Source organism: Neurospora hispaniola (assembly GCF_033458365.1).
Source record: "Neurospora hispaniola strain FGSC 10403 chromosome Unknown B0T23scaffold_3, whole genome shotgun sequence".
Classification (NCBI taxonomy): Eukaryota; Fungi; Ascomycota; class Sordariomycetes; order Sordariales; family Sordariaceae; genus Neurospora; species Neurospora hispaniola.
In genome coordinates this window covers 4,229,093-4,247,188 of record NW_026944408.1, presented here as the reverse complement: position 1 = coordinate 4,247,188, position 18,096 = coordinate 4,229,093, and the positions used below count along the sequence as shown (strand labels likewise).

Here is an 18,096-nt window from a genome sequence, read left to right as displayed (position 1 = left end):
TCAAGGAAGGGTCCGGGTTCCCGTTGTCATGCACGGGCGTTGTTTGTTTGGAGGGTCGAGCGGTGGACTTTTTTTGGAGAAACCAGAGGCCACTGCTTACGCTTGTTGGAGCAAGAAAAGAAGGAAGACTGAGTGATGCCTGCCAAAATATTCCAGATCTGGAGACGGCTTTTTTCGCCTTCAAAGCCCCGTGTTAAACGCAACCGAGACATGGACCAATCCCATTCGAGGCCCCGCCCAAGATTCACCAGCCAAGGACAGGGTCGGAGGAGGTCACATAAATAGTCAGTAGCGGGAGCTGTAGTACCTACATAGGAGAGGTAGCTAGCAGCACTGGACAACTGTGATGATAATATACCTTACATGCCCGTGCAGGCATGGAGGAGGTGTGTGTTCAGCCTACCGTATAGACCCCCGGCCGGGGGTTGATGTTCAACTTTCAAGGAAATCAGGCATAGTCTGTAAGCATACTACCTATGTACCTACAACAGTCATGCTCACCAGAAACTGCATGCAAGACGGTGATTCTGAATTTCCCACCTTCCAGCGCCCTCGAAACGACACGTGGGAAAAGGCAGCTGACTCACGGTTGCTTGGTTGGTCTAATAATCTAGACACTATCATGGTTACCAAAAACTTGTGAGTTTGCAAGCCTCGAACGCCAAGCATGGAGGTAACGAGCGCCTGGTCCGGGCAGGCAATCAAATGATTATTCTGGTTGAGGAAGGACACCCGCGGGATGAAAAGGGCGGGGAAGTAGGTAAGATTGTGACGGGCACAAACAGTCCATGTAACGATTATGGAATGAGAACCTTGATGCGTGATAGGTCATCCTGCTCGCTTTTTGCTAAGTATAAGTACCTGCCCAAAACTGTTGGTCTGGATCTGGATAACGGAGGGTTGCCTCAAGATGCCCAGGTACCTCTACGGTTGCATGTAGGCACCGCCAAGTAATAGGCTGATGCTATTGTTGATTCATGGTGATGACTGTCACTTTGAGGACTACTTGTTCACAATTTTAGAATTCCTCACGACAAAAATGTTAGGATGACTATAGGCAACAGTGAGGGTCGATGGGGTCATGTGTTTTTCATCGCGTCAATGGCAGTAACAATTCGTGACTTCTTTCCGATGTTTCTTGATTTTGGATGCCATTAAGGATGAAGCTGCATAGGGGAACATGCTGCCACTTTGAATGCATCGACAAGTGCTACCCGGACACTCTTGAGTGCAAGACGACCGGGAGGACAGTCCTCGAGACCTCGTTGAGTCGTCGGTCTGGCAGGGGTAGAGTGGATCACACACCCCGTTGGCTGCCCATGCTAGAGATTCCTTATCTGCAATCCTGTTCACGATCAAGTTGATACCGGGATGCGTTTCGGCCCAGGTGTTGTAAGCAGGCTCACGAGATGTGGCAATGTGGAAGCTAGGAGCTGAGAACATGGGATTATCACGCAATTATCACTCGGGTATGCACTGTCGTGGTGTATAAATCTGAACTGCGAAGCTTGTGCTCATCATGTCTAGGTTGTCGTAGCACAAATCGCATCTGACCGGTCCTCTTTTCAAGCTCACACTTTACGAACCCCATCTAATGCCGTCATCTCCCCGGGAGAAACGGAGTAATCAGTCCTTCCATCACATCCGCGTGCCCGTCATTTTGATTTCTTGAGAGACGGTCGTTGGACAACTTCAGAGCGCTTCAAAATTCATCGTTTGGCGTCTTGCAGATGCAGGAACCCGCGAACCGGGAGCTTGAAGGGGAATAGTTTTCGACACGAGGTTGCGGACATCTAATCACCGAAATGCTAGAGGGTCGTCGGATTTGGCCAACAGGAAAGGGTATCATGGTCATTGTCTACCGTAAAATCAAACCTGGCGATCTTTTAGAACATCTTCCCAAGCCATGCTTCATGTGAGGAAAGAGACGCCGGTAAAACTCCCTGTCTAGATCGCCCCGTCTCCAGACCACGCGATAGTGATGTCGTAATAGGTAGCAGCAAAGTCGTTATTGAAGGAAATCTGGTTCATCCCAAAGTAAATCCGCAGATCCCCAATTGTCCTTTTCCATGACACCTAACCCGAAAGACCAAAAATGCCAGCTAAACGACCACCTTAAACCTCAGTGATCTCACGGAGACGGCGAAGGGTGGAGCGCATGGCAGCGGCGGCGGGGGTGCTAGAGATACTATGTTAGAAGACGAGATACTGTCGAAAAGCTTCCGTTCAGACGAAAACTTACGAGACGGTGTAGGCACCACCAGCCAGGGTCTTCTTGCAGGCCTTGCAAGACCAGATGCCGACGGAGGAGCGACGGACAGTGTTCTTGCCGCAGAAGGTGCAAGTGTAGCGGGCGTGCTGGGACACTTCCTGCTCTATGGGGTTGTTAGTAACCTGATAACGATGGGGCGTGGGGGTCTGTTGGGTACTGACTCTTGACCAGCTTACGGAGCGAAGCACCGTATCTGTGTGTGATTGTTGGTTAGTAATGCTGTTCCTTCGGTGGATTTGTTGGAAAGTGCGTGATCGACGAGATTCATTCGTAGTGATGCTTCCATTGTGAACTGATTGAGCCGAGTAGAGTATCCAAGGTCCGTGGGAAGGTGATGAAAGCCATGTCGAGGTGAAGGCTTTCGCAATGGCCCATGGAATTTTGAAGGTGCAGAGGTCGCCGTTGTTGATTTAGCTCGAGTGTTGCTCCCACAGATTGTTGGCTTTGGTTGCCGAGTTTTATTCTCATGCCGAATGCCCTCTCTTTTCCATCCTCAGCACTACCACCACAGTCGGCGCCCAGGGAAGCTTGTCGTTTTCGGCCGTGTAATTCTTCGTTCTCAGTCGTGTTGTCGCCATTGGTCTCGTCGTCGTCGTCGTCGAATGTCCTCGGTGAATCTCGTCGATCAAGGGAGTGTCAAGTCGAAGGAAACCGTCGTTACATACCTAGTACCGTACTATTTTTGCAAATCAAAAATTAGCCATCTCGCCGCAACACATTCTTTCTGGAAATGGAGAGTTACATACCTTGCCGGAGATTCCGACCTTCTTGGTGCGCTTAGACATTTTGGCTGGTTGAGGTGGTCGTTGTCTGGAAAACTACCGTCCTTGCTGGCGATGTGCGAATTTGACAAAAGGCCAGGGCTTTTTTCTCTTGTGTGGTGTGCGAGCGCTGCGACGGCCGGTCCACACCCCGGGAGCTTTTTTCGGACCCTAGGCAGAACCATTTTGCCGACGGGACTCTGTGCCAGGGCCAGTGTGTGTGTGCCTGACAAATGTCTTGGCATTGGCGGGGCTTTTGCCCACATTGGCAGCTGAGCCACTGCCAGCTCCGAATTGACAGCTGGCCCGCGCCCGTCGCTTGTGTGACATCAGCCAACAACAACAACTCTGTTCAGCAATTGTTCATCTCTTCCGTCTCCCATCGTCGTCTCTTATGAGCTCCTGTCGTGCCCCCAATGTTCTGTGAACACCCTACAAACTCTTTCCGACTCCCCATGTGTGTGATGTTCAGGTTTCACAATTACAGAACCACTACATACCTGTACTCTGCAAATTGGTGGACTACCTTACCTACGGAGAAGTCTCAATGTGGGTTTCTTCCAAAGCATGCAGCGCCCTAGCTCAAATCTCGCAGCGTCCCTACCGCAATGGCCCTCAAGGTTCGCACTGTCTGCGCAAGTGACACTTTGGTGGACTTTACTACCGCAGTACAGTGTTCAAGCGCTGTCAACAAACAACGGTTCGGACACTCAGCCGTAACACTATCCAATAAGACATGTTCACGTCCTCATTGAGCGGAATGAATCCCGACATCCAGAGAAGTCTCTGGGGTTGCTGGACTGCTTGACCGGACATTGTATCGACGATCTCGGGCGCACTCCAGATCTGGTCCGTGTTCCGGCGGGAGGCATTGCGGGCTGCGAAGACTTTGTCAATGGCCCCGTCCCGCCCAAGACTCCTTCATCCGTTTCTCTTGACCGCATGAAACGGCGGTGCTTGCCTATTTCGGATGGCATCCAGAGTATCCAGCGGAACTGCTGTTGTGCCTCGGCTGGACAAGCATGAAGCGGTTGCAATGGTGACATATGGCGTGGTGTTTTACGCTTCGGTGGAAGCCAAACGAAAAGGGACGGAGCATGTTTGGAAAAGGGTTGGTGTTCCGATGACGCCGATGCGGTCCTTCCGCGGTCCCCCGTGGTCAAAATCTTCATATAAATGATGCATCATCTCGACCTATACCAAGTTGCTCAGACACTTTCGCTCCGCTCTTTCCTGTTGGCATCCCGAATCTTCTAAAGAACTGAAGTGTTGAGACATACTTCTCTTGTTCACTTGGATATCGATTTCACCCCAATCTTTGTTGTGAAAGACTCACCTGTCCCGAACCTAGACACAGTCTCACCTACCCTTTAACATACTCCCATCCAAAGACGCAATCAGTCATCTTCTCAAGATGCCTCTGAAACAACACGGTCGTGACTACGACATTGTCGTCTATGGAGCCTCAGGTGAGTACTCAACCCAACCTGAAAGCTCAGATCCAACACTAAGCTAACAACCACCAGGCTACACCGGCAAATACACAGCCCAACACATCGCCACGCACCTACCCACCACCCTGAAATGGGCCGTAGCCGGCCGCTCCCGCTCCAAGCTCGAAGCCGTCGTGTCCCGGCTTCAAGAACTCAACCCGGACCGGCTCCCGCCCTCCATCGAGATCATCGCCTCCACCACCGACCGCACTGCCCTCGAATCCCTCTGCCGCCGGACCTTCATACTCCTCACCACCGTCGGACCCTACGGCTCCCTAGGCGAGCCCGCCTTCGCCGCCTGCGCCACCACCGGCACGCACTACTTTGACGTGACAGGCGAAGTCCCCTTTGTCCACAAGATGATCACCAAATACTCTTCTTTGGCCGCCCAATCCGGAGCCAAAATGTTTCCCCAGATCGGCATCGAATCCGCCCCCTCCGACTTACTCACCTGGTCTCTCACCCAGCAACTAAAGCGCGAGTTCGGTCCTGCAACAAAAACAGGCGAAGTGACGCTGAGCATCCACACCCTGCGCTCTGCTCCTTCGGGCGGCACACTAGCAACAGTCTTCACCATCCTCGAGACCTTTTCTCTCAAGCAGTTGAAGGAAGCATATAAACCCTACGCTTTAAGTCCCGTCCCGCATCCGAACCCAGACCTCGCCGAACGGCGCACCACGTGGATCACCAAGGTGACTGGCTTAGCTACCACCCCCATTCTGGGACTGGGAACGACTTCGGTAGCAGCCAAGACGGACGCGGCGATCGTGCAGCGTACTTGGGGTTTGCTTTCGCAGGCAAGTACCAACAAGGGGAAAGCAGAAGAAGACGAGAGTTATGGTCCCCGGTTCAGCTTTAAGCAGTACATGAAACCCCGGAACTGGTTGAGCGGGGTGGCTATCCATTTGGGGTTGATGGTGTTGGGACTAGTCATGGCTACGCCGTTTTTGAGAAAGGTGGCCAAGAAGTTTGTCTATCAGCCGGGCGAGGGAGCGGAGGAGGAAGTGGCGAAGCGGGATGAGTTGGAGTATTGGGGGGTTGCGAAGCCTGATTTTGGTGGGGATGAAGTAAAGGAGAAAGAGGAGGGGAGGAAGAGGGCGTTTGGACGGTGTTGGTTTCGGGGGCCGGTTTATTATTGTGAGTTTTTATTATCCTTCCCCTTTTGACTGAATGGGCGGTTGTTGAGACACTTACGAGAGAGAGATATGCTGACGGACTGAACAGATACCGGTGTCTTGTTGGCTGAGGCGGCTGCCACGTTGCTTGACGAGGAGAGCGTGGATGAACAGCTTGGTGGTGGTGGGATTTACACGCCTGCTTGCTTGGGACAGCCGTTCATTGACAGGTTGGACAAGGCTGGGTTCCATTTTGAGACGAAGATCATGGAAGAGTAAGAGGCGACACGATTGTTGGTAGTTTGAGTGTTGCTTGAGAGTGACATGAGGAAATACGTGGAATGCATTGTTGTGGCGTTATTGATAGGATATCGCTATTTTATGAGACAGCTTGCCGTTGAACTTTATGATTTTACCTGGATGGCTACTATCTAGCTGTCATCGAGCGAGATAAGTCGTAGCACATATTCACTGTATTAGTTGCTAGATATAGTATACCACACAAAAAGGTTGATCTTATTTACATATCTTGAAACCTATCTCAACCTAGTTATACACAAAGGAGAAATCCGCAATCAATCAATCATGGTATCATCGCTATCCTCCGACCTAACAAACACACTGTCTAACTAATCAATCCAATGCTGTACTTGCACGTTGAAGATTCCACCAACCTTGACTTTCCCTTTGGTATATCCCATTTCCACATTCCCATATCCAACAGCAGCAACAATTGGTTCGTATCCAACATCCAAAACAGAACCTATCACCTTACAACCTCCTCCCAGGTCTCATTCTCTTATAATACCCCTTCCCCTTCCCCATCCAAACCCAAAACCTCCACCACTCCACCCGTTCCTCCATCCTCCTCGCCCGCTCATCAATCTCCTCCTCGCCCGTCCCCACCACCAGCCCCCTCCCATTCCACACCTCCCACTTCCCTCCCTCACCAAGCCTATAATCGCCAACAAACAACGCCACCACCACCAGCGGCACGCACCACACCAGCGCAAACTTTAGAAGTACCGTAACCGTCTCCTGATACGCTCTGGCAATCGCCTCCCGCTCTACGCTTCCCCAGGGATAACTCCTTGCCACCACTACGCTGGCATAGATCTTTTTGGCTTCCCCTTTCAGCGCGTCAGGGAGGTAAGCGACGAGTTTGCGCGGGATCAGTCGGCCCCAGATGACGCCGCTAAAGGCAGCTCCCACGGCGGCGCCGACTTCGACGAGCGTCAGAAACGCAGCGGTGGCGACGCCGACGTGGGCGTGTTTGTCGCCGCACGAGGCTTGCACGGCCAGTTGCGTAGCAACGTGCATCAGGCCCGCACCAGCGCCCAGGACGGCTTGGGCGGAGAACAGCGAGTGGATGCTCACGCCCTTGGTGCGGGTCATGAGCAGGATGACGATGGCGAAGGTGTACAGTAAGGCGCCGGTGATGATGAACGGTCGGGGGCGCGGGGATCGGCTCTGGCGGATGCCGAGGGAGGCCAGGATGGCGGCGATGGTGGAGGCGAAACTAAAGGTTTGGGTAATCTGGCCTGCGCGGTTGACGGGAAGGTTAAGAGCCACGAGGAGGTAGGAGTAGAAGTAGGGCTGGACTGCGATGTAGAAGATCATGAAGTAGAAGAACCCTAGGCTGCAGCCGGCGACGAAGGTGCGGGATTTGAGGAGGTCCAGAGGCAAAAGGGGGTGAGGAGCGAGGTTGGGGCGGGATTCCCAGAGGGGAAAGAGGATGAGAAGGAAGGTGCCGAGGATAATCATGGGGAGGAGCTTAGGATCGCGCCAGCCCTGAGGGGAGCGGGAGATGAGGGTTAAGGGGATCAGGATCAGGGAAAGGCCAGCGCTGAAGAGGAGAGTGCCGATGATGTCGAGGTCGCGGAGGAGGATGTGGCGAATCTTGGTCTTGGTGGTGCCGTGGTTGTTGTTGCTGCGATAGTGCTTTGGCTTGAGGATCCCTAGTGCTTCAGCTTTCCGGCGGTTGAGGTACAGACTCAAGGCCAAGGGGAGAAAGGCAACGGGCAGGATGAGCGCCCACATGCCATAGCCCCATCGCCAGGTTGTCGTTGCCAGAATGGCTGACGCTATCAGCGGTCCGATCCAAACCGTGACCAGAAAGGGGCTGTCTGGCAGACTGGAGAAGAGGGCTCGATTGAGGAAGGAACTGGTATCTGCAATGAAGACCTGCTGGAGAATCTGCAGACCCGTTGAGCCAGCCGCGTAGAAGATTTGTGCGGAAGCGTAGGTTTCCACATTCTTGGAGGCTGCCATGAGGATGTAGCCAAGTACGCAAAGGACGATGGAGATAGCAAAGGCCTCAAGACGGCCAAAGACATCGGCGATCTTGGCCATAGGAGGTTTGATGACGGCTGGAAACTGTTAGTTTTTCTGTCCCCTAAGATATACGGTCACTCTGCAGATCTCAACCCACCATTAACAACATTTTGGACAACAGACACAGTCGACAACAGAGAGTGGTTATTGAAGGAGCTGACAGCGAAAGCCGTCAAGGCATATGTGACCTGACCCTCAAGTGACGTCGTGAAAGCGATGAGAAAGATGCTTTTAAGCGAGCCGTGTTAGCCATCCTCGTCCAAATTGTCGAGCAAAACACCGGATTGGACGTAACACACCTCATATAAGCTACAATCAAAGCAGACTTGGTCCACGCCCTCGAGACAGCTTCAATCTGTCTCACTCCCTCCTGAATATCGGATCCGGGCGTAGCGCAATCACTCTCGTACAGGGGGGTAATAGCCGTGCCATAGTCTCCTCCGTCACTGCCGACCTCGAGATGTTCCGTTGAGAAGTGGCTGTGTAAGAGAGGCGACCCTATCTCGTCGTCGTCGGGCCTCATCTTGCCGCTGCGCTAATTTGATGTTTGCCGAATAATGCTGCTCATGAATGCTGTTTGGTGATTTCAAAGGAGGCGGATGCTGTTTGGATTTGTTTCAAGTGGCGTGAGGGAAATTTGTAAAGTATAATGAAACTGGGGGTACTGTTGAATCCACCTCTTCACTTTTACATGTGGCCTGTTCGGGAGAGATTATCGACGAGAAAGTAATTCACAAAATCAACCTCATAGAGACTGAAGTGAAGAAAAGAAAGATGCAAACAAATGAAGAAAGAGAAAAGATTAAAAGGTAAGTAGGCAACAATGATCCGAGGTTAGGTGAGAGGAGAAGACCTGTTGGGTGGTATCAAGTTCTTGAATGTGATAGCGGTAACAGCGGCGAACAGCGTAGGATTGCGCTCCCGAAATGGAAACCTTTGCTGCGTGCTTTCTCGGCGTAGGTACAGGACAAGATGGTTGACCCCTTGCAAGTGATTTTAGAGGGTATCCACGAGGTCGGGACTTTAGGTCGGTCACCTTTACAGCCTCAGGTCACCTCCGTTGATGTGATGGGTCCAGTAAGGATATGTAGGAGGATACCTACGTAGGAAAACAGGTCGACCATAGGAGGTCAAAAGGCAGCCAATCTAGGGTGACTGTTCGGAGTTTAAATTCCATAGGACCACGCCACGCGCATAAGGTTATCCCGGATTCGTTGGGTTGATAAGTTGGATGAAAACCCAACGACGAAGAAAGCCAGAGTCCAAAGGTTTGTTGCTGCTGCCTTTTCTGTTGCCAGGTTCAGTCAGTCAGTCAGTTGTCTCACCCCCGCTCCGCTTCAGAGCTCGTTTCACGTAGTATGGAGTGGCCGCGCCTGTCTCAGTCAAGTTCCGCTTTCCCAAGATCATCAGGCCAGTACATTACACTACAGGCCCGATGGATGAAGCCCCATGGGTCGTCCATCTCGTCTGAAGAGAGGAGGAGGGGAAGCAACGAACGAACGAGTTTGCCCTGCCCTTCCTTCCTGTGAAGAAGTGGAATACTTGGGGGGTTCTGGGCGCCAAGCTTCCTTTCCCCCCTACAAATCGACTTTGTAGGGGGCGGCAAAAAATTGGGACAGTATTTTAATATGGGACAGTGCCGAAATAACCCATGCACATTCGCCTGTTAACGCCGCGCAAAATCGCTCTTTTGTATCGTGAATTTCGCTTAACAACGACGCCGACAACAGTGCCCAATTGCTATTTTTCGTCGTCGCATTGCCCTGTGAAACTATAAATCAATAAGACTTCTATATATCTATAAATTAATTGAATTGCTAATTAACTTACTAGTGCTAATGCCCGTAAATTACTCCCTCGTCCCCTATATTAGTATAACTACTACCCAATAATATTTTAACGCGCGCGACTAGTACAGTTCTTTTAAATTTAATAATAACTATAGGAAACCTCCTTCTATAAGGGATATTATATATATAATTGGGGAGTTTTGTAATTTAATCGGTCGGTATACGAAATTACTACGGGAGACTAACAAGCCGGCAATATCGTTACAATTACAAGGGCGCCCGCGGTCGCTAATATACAATAAGGAGGAAGCTATTATCGCGTATATAATCTTTTATTTTAAAAGAAGGTTCTCTATATTATAATTAATAGTAATAATTATTATTAACCGGTTGAGGTTGATAAGAATAAACCCGCTAGTAACCGAATTTAATAAACGTTAGTTTATAAGGTTTATAATTAATTATCCGGAATTACATTCGATAATATATTATACTATAAATTTCAAATATTATTTCTAGGAATTAAATACTAAGTTAATAAACGACTAATTCAATAAGTATAAGGATATCGCCGCCGCCATTCCTCCTTATAACTATTAAAATAGCGACGAATATAGTGTTTATATTAGTTGTGTGTTAAATGGTTGCGTGAAGGTTGTTGTATTGAGAGAGTTGGGGGATAAAAGGAAGGTTAGTAGGAGAGATTTAATTTGATTGAATATAATCCCTTCTGGTTGTAGTATGTTAACGGTTAATTTTAATTAGAAATATCTAATTTGGCTAATAGAGAGTTATATATTCTAATTACTAGTGTAAATACCGTTGGTAGTTATATCCCTATTTACTTTATTTTTAAAATTAATCCTACTAAAGAGTTTACTATTAACGATCTCCCTAGTAATATACGATTTATAAAGTTACCTACCGGCTTTTCGAGTATAGAGATTATATTTAATTGGTTAAAGTATTTTAATCTATATAGCTTTGAAGTATCGCTAACGTTTAAAAAGACCGGGTACAGCTTTATGAATTAGTTCGGTTGTAATTAATATAAATATAATATTAATAGCCGTTAATTAGAGGATTATACTATTAATATTAATAAAAGGCGGCTCCCTAATATAAATCCTATATATCGACTACTTATTATTAATAATTTTAGTAGCTACTATAATATAGTAGTCAAATAATATATTAAAATATTTAATATTTATATCCTTACTTTACTACTATACTCTACCTATATTATATAGTCGTTTAATATAGGAGTTTTCTCCTCTTTTAAATTATATTACTAGAAGGCGCTTTACGAATTCGTTTAATAGGGCGAATATAATTTTAACTATATAATTTTTATTCGTAAGTTTAATAATATTATTATTAATAATTTTATAATTTATAATATTATAGATAGATTTAAAAATATTAGACTCTAGTTAGTCAATATATAAAGGGTATTATTATAGATTAAAGTTAAATAGTACTCCCTTAAATTTAACCCTACCTATTCTAATATAATACTATATAAGGATCGGTTTAAGAAGGCTATTAAAGTTATTAACTATATTATTAACTATTATTTTTATATATTTAACTCTCCTACCTATATTAATTACCCTTATGTATTCTAAATTATAAGGGAAGTTATATTTAATTACGATAAGATTTAAGAAAGAAACCGGTATAACTGCGAGAGGGAGGTTAACCTCGACCGTCGTATAAGGAGGAGAGTATATAAAATCCTTACCGGTAAATTATCTCTATTTTTTTTAAAAGATTAACTTAGTACTATAATAATCAAGAGAGTTTAATAAGAGATATAAGACGAAATTAAGTAGTAAGAGCGAACTATAAAAAAGATTAATAATATTATATGTCAGGAGGCTAAGAGCCCGTACACAGAAGTACCTCAGCGGCTGCTACTCCCCTTCGTCAATTGAAGCGTAGGATTATTTATAACAACGCCCATATCGGGTCGGGCTCGCGGGAAGGATAATCCGGCACCGCGCCGAGACGCTAGACTAGTATAAGGCTCTATAATATTCATTAGCGAATGAATAGAGTTTGTATAAGTATAAAAGAGGTATAACGGAATGTATTTTATTATAATTAATAACTATTAATATATCTTTAAATTAACCCCTAATTTACCGTCCCCTACGTATAGCTACGACTATAGTCACCTTAGCCTACTTTTTACCTATATTCCTAATAAATTAATAATTCTTCCTCCGGGAATTGAATTAATATTGTTAAAATATACACATATAATAGCCAATCTATTTCTCGTACTACTAAAGTTACTCCTTATCCCTTTTGTACTATTACTCTTATAATTACTATAATTAAAACGATCCAACCTCCTCTACCCTTATTATAATAATGCTAACCTATTATAAAATTTATTGAAGAAAATAGTAATAAAAATTACCCCCCTATATTGCCCTAAACTCCCTATTTGTATCCCTAAGCCTCGGAAGCTAATAAATTCGTATATAAATAGTAATTATTCGAATTTTAATTCATTATAATTAAATTCCTCTTTAATTATTTCCCTTTGTATATATCTTAGTAGGAGTAATTTGTATTTATAAACCTTACCGAATAAAATTTAATAGGAAACTACCCCCCTATCCCTATTAAGTTTTATTATTAGGATTACTTCTTTTATAACCAAATTTATATTTCTATTATATCTCCCCTTACTACCCCTTTATTAGCGGCCGTCGCTATAATTACCCCTTTACTAACTATAGCTATACCGGCCCGTATTAAATACTATCCTAAATATAATATTATTAAATTTATTAGCGAAAATTTCTTACAATTATAGAACTACCTTTATAATATCAATATATACTTTTAAAAATACCCTTATATTTCCTTCTTATTTACTATTAATTATATTAAAAGTAATCCTAAAAACGTATAAATCAAACACATACTAACTCTCCGTAATAAACCCGGGTATAATACTATTCGTAATACGCCTATATAGAATAACCTCTATACTTTCTTAAAGACCGAATATAATAATAATATTTAAGCTATTAAATAATCTATTTTTAATAAACTCAAATATATATAATAAAACGCTTCAAAAACTATTCGTAACTTCTATAACCGCTATTATACCGAAAAATTCAATTTATTATATAATTAACCGAAATATATTCGGATTGTTATTTAAACCAACCAATTATATTCCCTTTTCAAATAAAGCATCCTCTCAACGGCTAATATTAATATAATAAATAAAGTAGTAGCGTATATAGAATAGTTAAAAGGTCTAAAAAGTATTGAACTGTCCGTATTGTATTACTAATATTAAATATTTTTAAGGTATAATCTATTATTTTCTTCGTTTTTATACCCTCCTACCTCCTCTTTGAATATCCCTTCTTAATTGTTCTATAGTAATAACCCCTCCGATTTTCCCCGTCGCCCCCCTACTGCTTTTTAAATAAATTCTAATTTTATTTATTCCTTTTATTATTAGAAAGGCTATACGTATAATTAATATACCTAATTAAAATTACCGAATACCTACTACAAATATAATATAATAAGCTATTTTATAATAATATATTTAAACCGAATTTATTATAATTATAGTTAAGTTAGCTATTTAATATAGAATTACTCTATCCCCGTAAGTACCCTCTTATATAGAGCGAATACCGAATCGATTGCAACTAAAGCGGTAGCTGTAACTATTTAAGATAATGTAAGTAAATTGTAAATATACCTAGAGACGAGGTTATTAGTAAAGATTTATAGAGATTAGTAGAATACGTAAAAATTAATAAATTCGAGTATAGAATTAAATTTAATTAATAAGTATTTACTCCCGTCGAATGTAAAAATTAATCTAATACCCTATTATTTTATTAATTTCTCTTTTTAGTCTATTCTTATATATAATATAATTACCTATTTTATTAAAATAAATAATTCCTATAGTATTAAACGGATAAAGTAAATTATTTTTACTATAATTAAATTCCTAACCGTAAAAATTATTTTTAATTACCCCTAATTTTATAAATAAAACTCTAATATTAATTAATAATAATAATTATTTCAATTTTATATCGAAGCTAGCGATTTCGTATTGAATATAGTACTAGCGAAAGAAATATACAATACTATAACTGTTCTAATAGGGCTACAATAAAATTTAATTCTACTATTAGACTCTTAAGAAATAATAAGAGTAGAAGAGGGTTTCCGCCCTCCCGCACACACGAATATCCCATTTAAAATCCCCTCTTCCTTAGTATTAGAATTTATAACCCTATCCAATATAGTAGAATCGGCCGAATTACCTCCAATCCCTACCCTCCCAATAAAAATTTTTTAAATAATACTTAATAACATCTACCCCACTCTAATACCCCCCGTAAAACTAATACTACTATAACCCTTAGAATTATTAAAAGAAATAAAAAACGAACCCGCTGTCCCCAAATTAATTATCCCGCTAGAATATAAAGAATTCCGGTCGGTATTTAAAATTTTAATTATACCCCTACCCTAATACAATCGGCTAAAATATTGTATTAATCTAATTAAAGGAGAATTAACACCTTAAGGACCAATTTATATATTAAATATTAAAAAATTAAAAATATTATACGAATAACTAATAGAAATACTCTAAAAAGGGTAAATTTATCCCTCTATTAACCTAACGAACGTTCCTATCATTTTTATTCTAAAGAAAGGTAAAAAATTAAAGTTTTATATTAATTTTAAAACGTTAAATAAAATTATAAAAAAAAATCGGATAATATTATTCCTTATTCAAAAGATTCTAAATCGGTTATTATTAATTAAGGTCTTTATAAAATTAAATTTAAAGGACGTATATTATAAAATTCAAATTCGAGAGGGAAATAAAAAAAAAATAACGTTTCGCACGAAGTACGGGTACTATAAATTCTTAATTATACTAATAGGATTGGCGAACGTACCGACGATATTTTAAACGTATATTAACAATACATTAACAAAACTAATAAATACTATATATATTACTTACTTTAATAATATCTTAATTTATAATAAAAATAAAAAAGACTATATTAACCATATTAAAAAAGTCCTTTAACAATTATAAAATTGTAACTTCTATATAAATTTAAATAAATATAAATTTTATATAAAACGAATATTATTCCTAAAATATATTATTTCCCCGGAAGGTATAGCAATAGATCTAAAGAGAGTAATAGTAATAGTAGAATAGAAAGTTCTGGTGAATATTTACAATATCCAAATTTTCCTAGGGTTTACAAAATTCTATCAATACTTCGTAATATTATACTCTAAAGTAACTATACCCCTAATAGAATTACTAAAGGGAGATAAACAAAGGCCGTTCGAACTCACAAAGGAAATAGAAAAAATATTTATAAAATTCAAAAAACAATTCCAAGAAACTCCTATATTATACTACTTTAACCTAATATTATAAATCCGAATAGAGACGGACACATCAAACTTCGCAATCGGGGCAATTCTTATATAATTATACAATAACAAATAATACCCGGTAACTTTCTTTTTAAAGAAGAAATCGCCGGAGGAAACTAAATATAAAATTGGGGATAGAGAACTATTAATAATCGTAAGAGCATTAAAAGTATAGAAGTAATACTTATTATATATAAATAAACCGTTCCTAATAATTACAAATCACTTAAACCTATAATATTTTTAAAAAAAGGAGCGGGCTAACGTAAAATAAAATTAATAAATATTAAAATTAGCAACATATAACTTTAAAATTAAATATTATCCGGGAAAATTAAATCTAATAAATAAATTATCAAAGAAGCTACAATTACAAAGAGAAGAATAAAAGGTAAGGGGCAACCACCTATTAATAAAAATTATTAAAGGGGGTAAAGAAAAAGATCGGGCAATAAAGGAAAATCGAATAGTAAAGGCGCTAATAAAACGGGTAATTTTAATTAAAAAGGAGATTTAAAAAATAGTAGTAAAAGAGAGGAAATAATAATAGGATATAAGTGAAATAGAAGAGGGTTGGGTATTAAAGAATAAAAGGGTCGAATTATAAGAAGAAAGGTAGAATTTGTAAGGGGAAAGTAAATTAAATAAAAAGGAGAAGAAGCGAAAGGGAATTAAAAATAATAATAGAGGGGATGGAATAGTAAAAAAGAAAATAAAATTCGTAAGTAAAACTACTATTAAATTAGAGAGGGAGGATAAAAGTATTATTATAAAAAATATAAATGGATATATAGTAGTAACGAAGGTATAAAAGGACGAAGAGCAATTACTACTATTAAAATAATAATTATTAAAAGTATAAAAAGAAGATTTATTTATTATTAAAAAAGTATAGAAGAATAGCGAAGGAAGGAAATAAATAAAGAATTAAAAGATAGGGGAAAATAGAACTCTATAATATTAATACTAAGTCTATATCCTAGAACGGATATAAGCCGAACTACTCTACGCCTACTATAATATAGTAATAACGGGATACTTAGGTTAAAGGAAAATATTAAAATATATTAATTAATTCTATTATTAGCCTACTATTATAACCGATATTGAATTATATATCTACGAATATCTAATATACTAAAAGGCTAAACTTTATAATTACCAACTATATAGACTATTAAAGTCGTTACCTATTCCTACTATCCCCTAATAAAATATTTCGTATAATTTTATTACTAAAGTACTAAAATTATTCAACCCCGTATTTAATTAGACCTACAATACAATCCTTATTATTATTAACCACTTTATTAAATATATTTTATATATCCCTATATAAAAGATAATTGATATTTAATAATTTATATTCCTCTTCTAATAAAATATTTTCTAATAATTTAACCTTCTAAATTCAATTATATCGGACAAAGGCAGCCTTTTTATAAACTAATTTTAAAAGACTTATTATAAACTCTTAAATATTTGCAAATGCTTCAATATAACTTAATACCCCTAAATAGACGGACAAATAGAAAGGCAAAACTAAAATTTGGAATTATACCTCCGAATCTTCTACGATATAGAATAAATTAATTAAGCCGAAAAAATTATATTAGTATAATAAATATATAATAATCATTTTTATATTACTATTGGAAAATCCCCTTTGGAATTACTCTTCGGGTATTATTTTTAGGGATTAATAGATTTAAAGCGAGGGCGGAGGATAGTCCTTCTAATAATAATTACTAATTAGATTAATAAATTATTTTATAAACAGTTAGAAATTATAGTAGCCTTAGAGGTTATTAATTAGGGGTATGTAAAATAGTATAATAAAATTCGGAAATTAAAGGAATTTAATATTAGAAACTAGGTTTTACTTAATACGAAATATATTAAATAACGCTGCTTAAACGCTAAATTAATAAACAAATTTTTAAGACCCTTCTAAATTACTAAAATCATCGGGGAAAAGAAAATAGTATACTAATTTATACTCCCTACGTATTACTAAATCTACTTAATATTCCCTATTACTCTATTAGAACTATATTATAAGGATCCCGCTATGGTAATGCTGTAAAAGGAAATTGTAAATATCGAGGAAAATAATATTTAGTATAAAATCGAAGTAATTATAAAGTATTATAAATTTGGTTATTAATATTAATTCTAAATTAAATAGAAGGGGTATCCGGACAACGAGAATTCGTAGGTTTTATAAAAGGATATAAATTACCCGGACCTTCTTAAAGAATATAAGGCTAGGGAGACGTAATAGTAGTGTATTAGTAGCGGGCCGATTACTAAATTAATAAAGGTTAATTAAATAATAGAAGGAGAATAATAATTATTTAGAAATTTAGAATAAAAATGTAAAATGTAAATGTAAGACGCAAGACGCAAACGCAAGACGTAGACGCAAGACGTAAACGTAAAACGTAAGACGTAAATGTAAAACGTAGACGTAAAACGTAAAATACAAACATAAGACGTAGACGTAAGATATAAAACGCAAATACAAGACGTAAACGCAAAATGTAAATGTAAAACGCAAAATACAAACGTAAAACGCAAATGTAAAATACAAAACGCAAACGTAAAACACAGACGCAAAACGTAGACGTAAAATACAAAACACAGACGTAAAATACAAATATAAAATATAAAATACAAATACAAAACGCAAACGTAAAATATAAATGTAAAATACAAAACGTAAATACAAAATACAAATGTAAAACGTAAAACGTAGACGTAAAATATAAACGTAAAATATAAATGTAAGGTACAAAGTAAGGATACGAAAATAGAAACGTAAAGCGGAAATATAAAATAGAAACGCTAAAG

At 40.0% G+C, this 18,096-nt stretch overlaps 5 protein-coding genes across 5 annotated transcripts; 2 read left to right on the top strand and 3 right to left on the bottom strand.

The window, feature by feature from the left end:
• Positions 1–1,757: 1,757 nt before the first annotated feature.
• On the bottom strand, positions 1,758–3,210 carry B0T23DRAFT_378374 (60S ribosomal protein L43). Its single transcript, XM_062837092.1, has 5 exons — positions 3,019–3,210; positions 2,938–2,948; positions 2,434–2,465; positions 2,243–2,375; positions 1,758–2,179 (listed from the first exon to the last, which is right to left on the bottom strand). Exons 1-5 carry the CDS (start codon positions 3,055–3,057, stop codon positions 2,116–2,118), a joined length of 279 nt encoding a protein of 92 aa, XP_062694606.1. The 5' UTR covers positions 3,058–3,210; the 3' UTR covers positions 1,758–2,115.
• Positions 3,211–3,560: 350 nt separating this feature from the next.
• On the bottom strand, positions 3,561–3,905 carry B0T23DRAFT_313971 (uncharacterized protein; the record flags this gene model as incomplete). Its single annotated transcript, XM_062834775.1, has 2 exons — positions 3,561–3,693; positions 3,778–3,905. 2 exons carry the CDS (start codon positions 3,903–3,905, stop codon positions 3,561–3,563), a joined length of 261 nt encoding a protein of 86 aa, XP_062694605.1.
• Positions 3,906–4,326: 421 nt separating this feature from the next.
• On the top strand, positions 4,327–6,166 carry B0T23DRAFT_128225 (Saccharopine dehydrogenase-domain-containing protein). Its single transcript, XM_062832143.1, has 3 exons — positions 4,327–4,502; positions 4,560–5,663; positions 5,751–6,166. Exons 1-3 carry the CDS (start codon positions 4,448–4,450, stop codon positions 5,918–5,920), a joined length of 1,329 nt encoding a protein of 442 aa, XP_062694604.1. The 5' UTR covers positions 4,327–4,447; the 3' UTR covers positions 5,921–6,166.
• B0T23DRAFT_128219 (siderophore iron transporter mirC) lies at positions 6,153–8,786 on the bottom strand. Its single transcript, XM_062832142.1, has 3 exons — positions 8,275–8,786; positions 8,073–8,203; positions 6,153–8,010 (listed from the first exon to the last, which is right to left on the bottom strand). Exons 1-3 carry the CDS (start codon positions 8,496–8,498, stop codon positions 6,413–6,415), a joined length of 1,953 nt encoding a protein of 650 aa, XP_062694603.1. The 5' UTR covers positions 8,499–8,786; the 3' UTR covers positions 6,153–6,412.
• A 1,782-nt stretch (positions 8,787–10,568) lies between these two features.
• B0T23DRAFT_314466 (uncharacterized protein) lies at positions 10,569–10,799 on the top strand (the record flags this gene model as incomplete). The annotated part of the gene is made up of 1 exon (XM_062834798.1): positions 10,569–10,799. A coding segment is annotated over one exon (231 nt), but the record flags the coding sequence as incomplete, so codon positions are not given.
• Positions 10,800–18,096: the final 7,297 nt, after the last annotated feature.

Excerpts from the sequence above, each read along its gene's own strand:
- B0T23DRAFT_378374 (XM_062837092.1), bottom strand. The coding sequence starts at position 3,057 with ATGTCTAAGCGCACCAAGAAGGTCGGAATCTCCGGCAAG. Across the intron at positions 2,376-2,433 it reads GCTCCGTAAGCTGGTCAAGA|AGCAGGAAGTGTCCCAGCAC; the intron begins GTCAGTACCCAA and ends ACAACCCCATAG. Across the intron at positions 2,180-2,242 it reads GGTGGTGCCTACACCGTCTC|CACCCCCGCCGCCGCTGCCA; the intron begins GTAAGTTTTCGT and ends TAGTATCTCTAG.
- B0T23DRAFT_128225 (XM_062832143.1), top strand. The coding sequence starts at position 4,448 with ATGCCTCTGAAACAACACGGTCGTGACTACGACATTGTCGTCTATGGA. Across the intron at positions 4,503-4,559 it reads TGTCGTCTATGGAGCCTCAG|GCTACACCGGCAAATACACA; the intron begins GTGAGTACTCAA and ends AACAACCACCAG. Across the intron at positions 5,664-5,750 it reads TCGGGGGCCGGTTTATTATT|ATACCGGTGTCTTGTTGGCT; the intron begins GTGAGTTTTTAT and ends CGGACTGAACAG.
- B0T23DRAFT_128219 (XM_062832142.1), bottom strand. The coding sequence starts at position 8,498 with ATGAGGCCCGACGACGACGAGATAGGGTCGCCTCTCTTACACAGCCAC. Across the intron at positions 8,204-8,274 it reads TTGATTGTAGCTTATATGAG|CATCTTTCTCATCGCTTTCA; the intron begins GTGTGTTACGTC and ends CTCGCTTAAAAG. Across the intron at positions 8,011-8,072 it reads TGTCCAAAATGTTGTTAATG|CCGTCATCAAACCTCCTATG; the intron begins GTGGGTTGAGAT and ends AACAGTTTCCAG.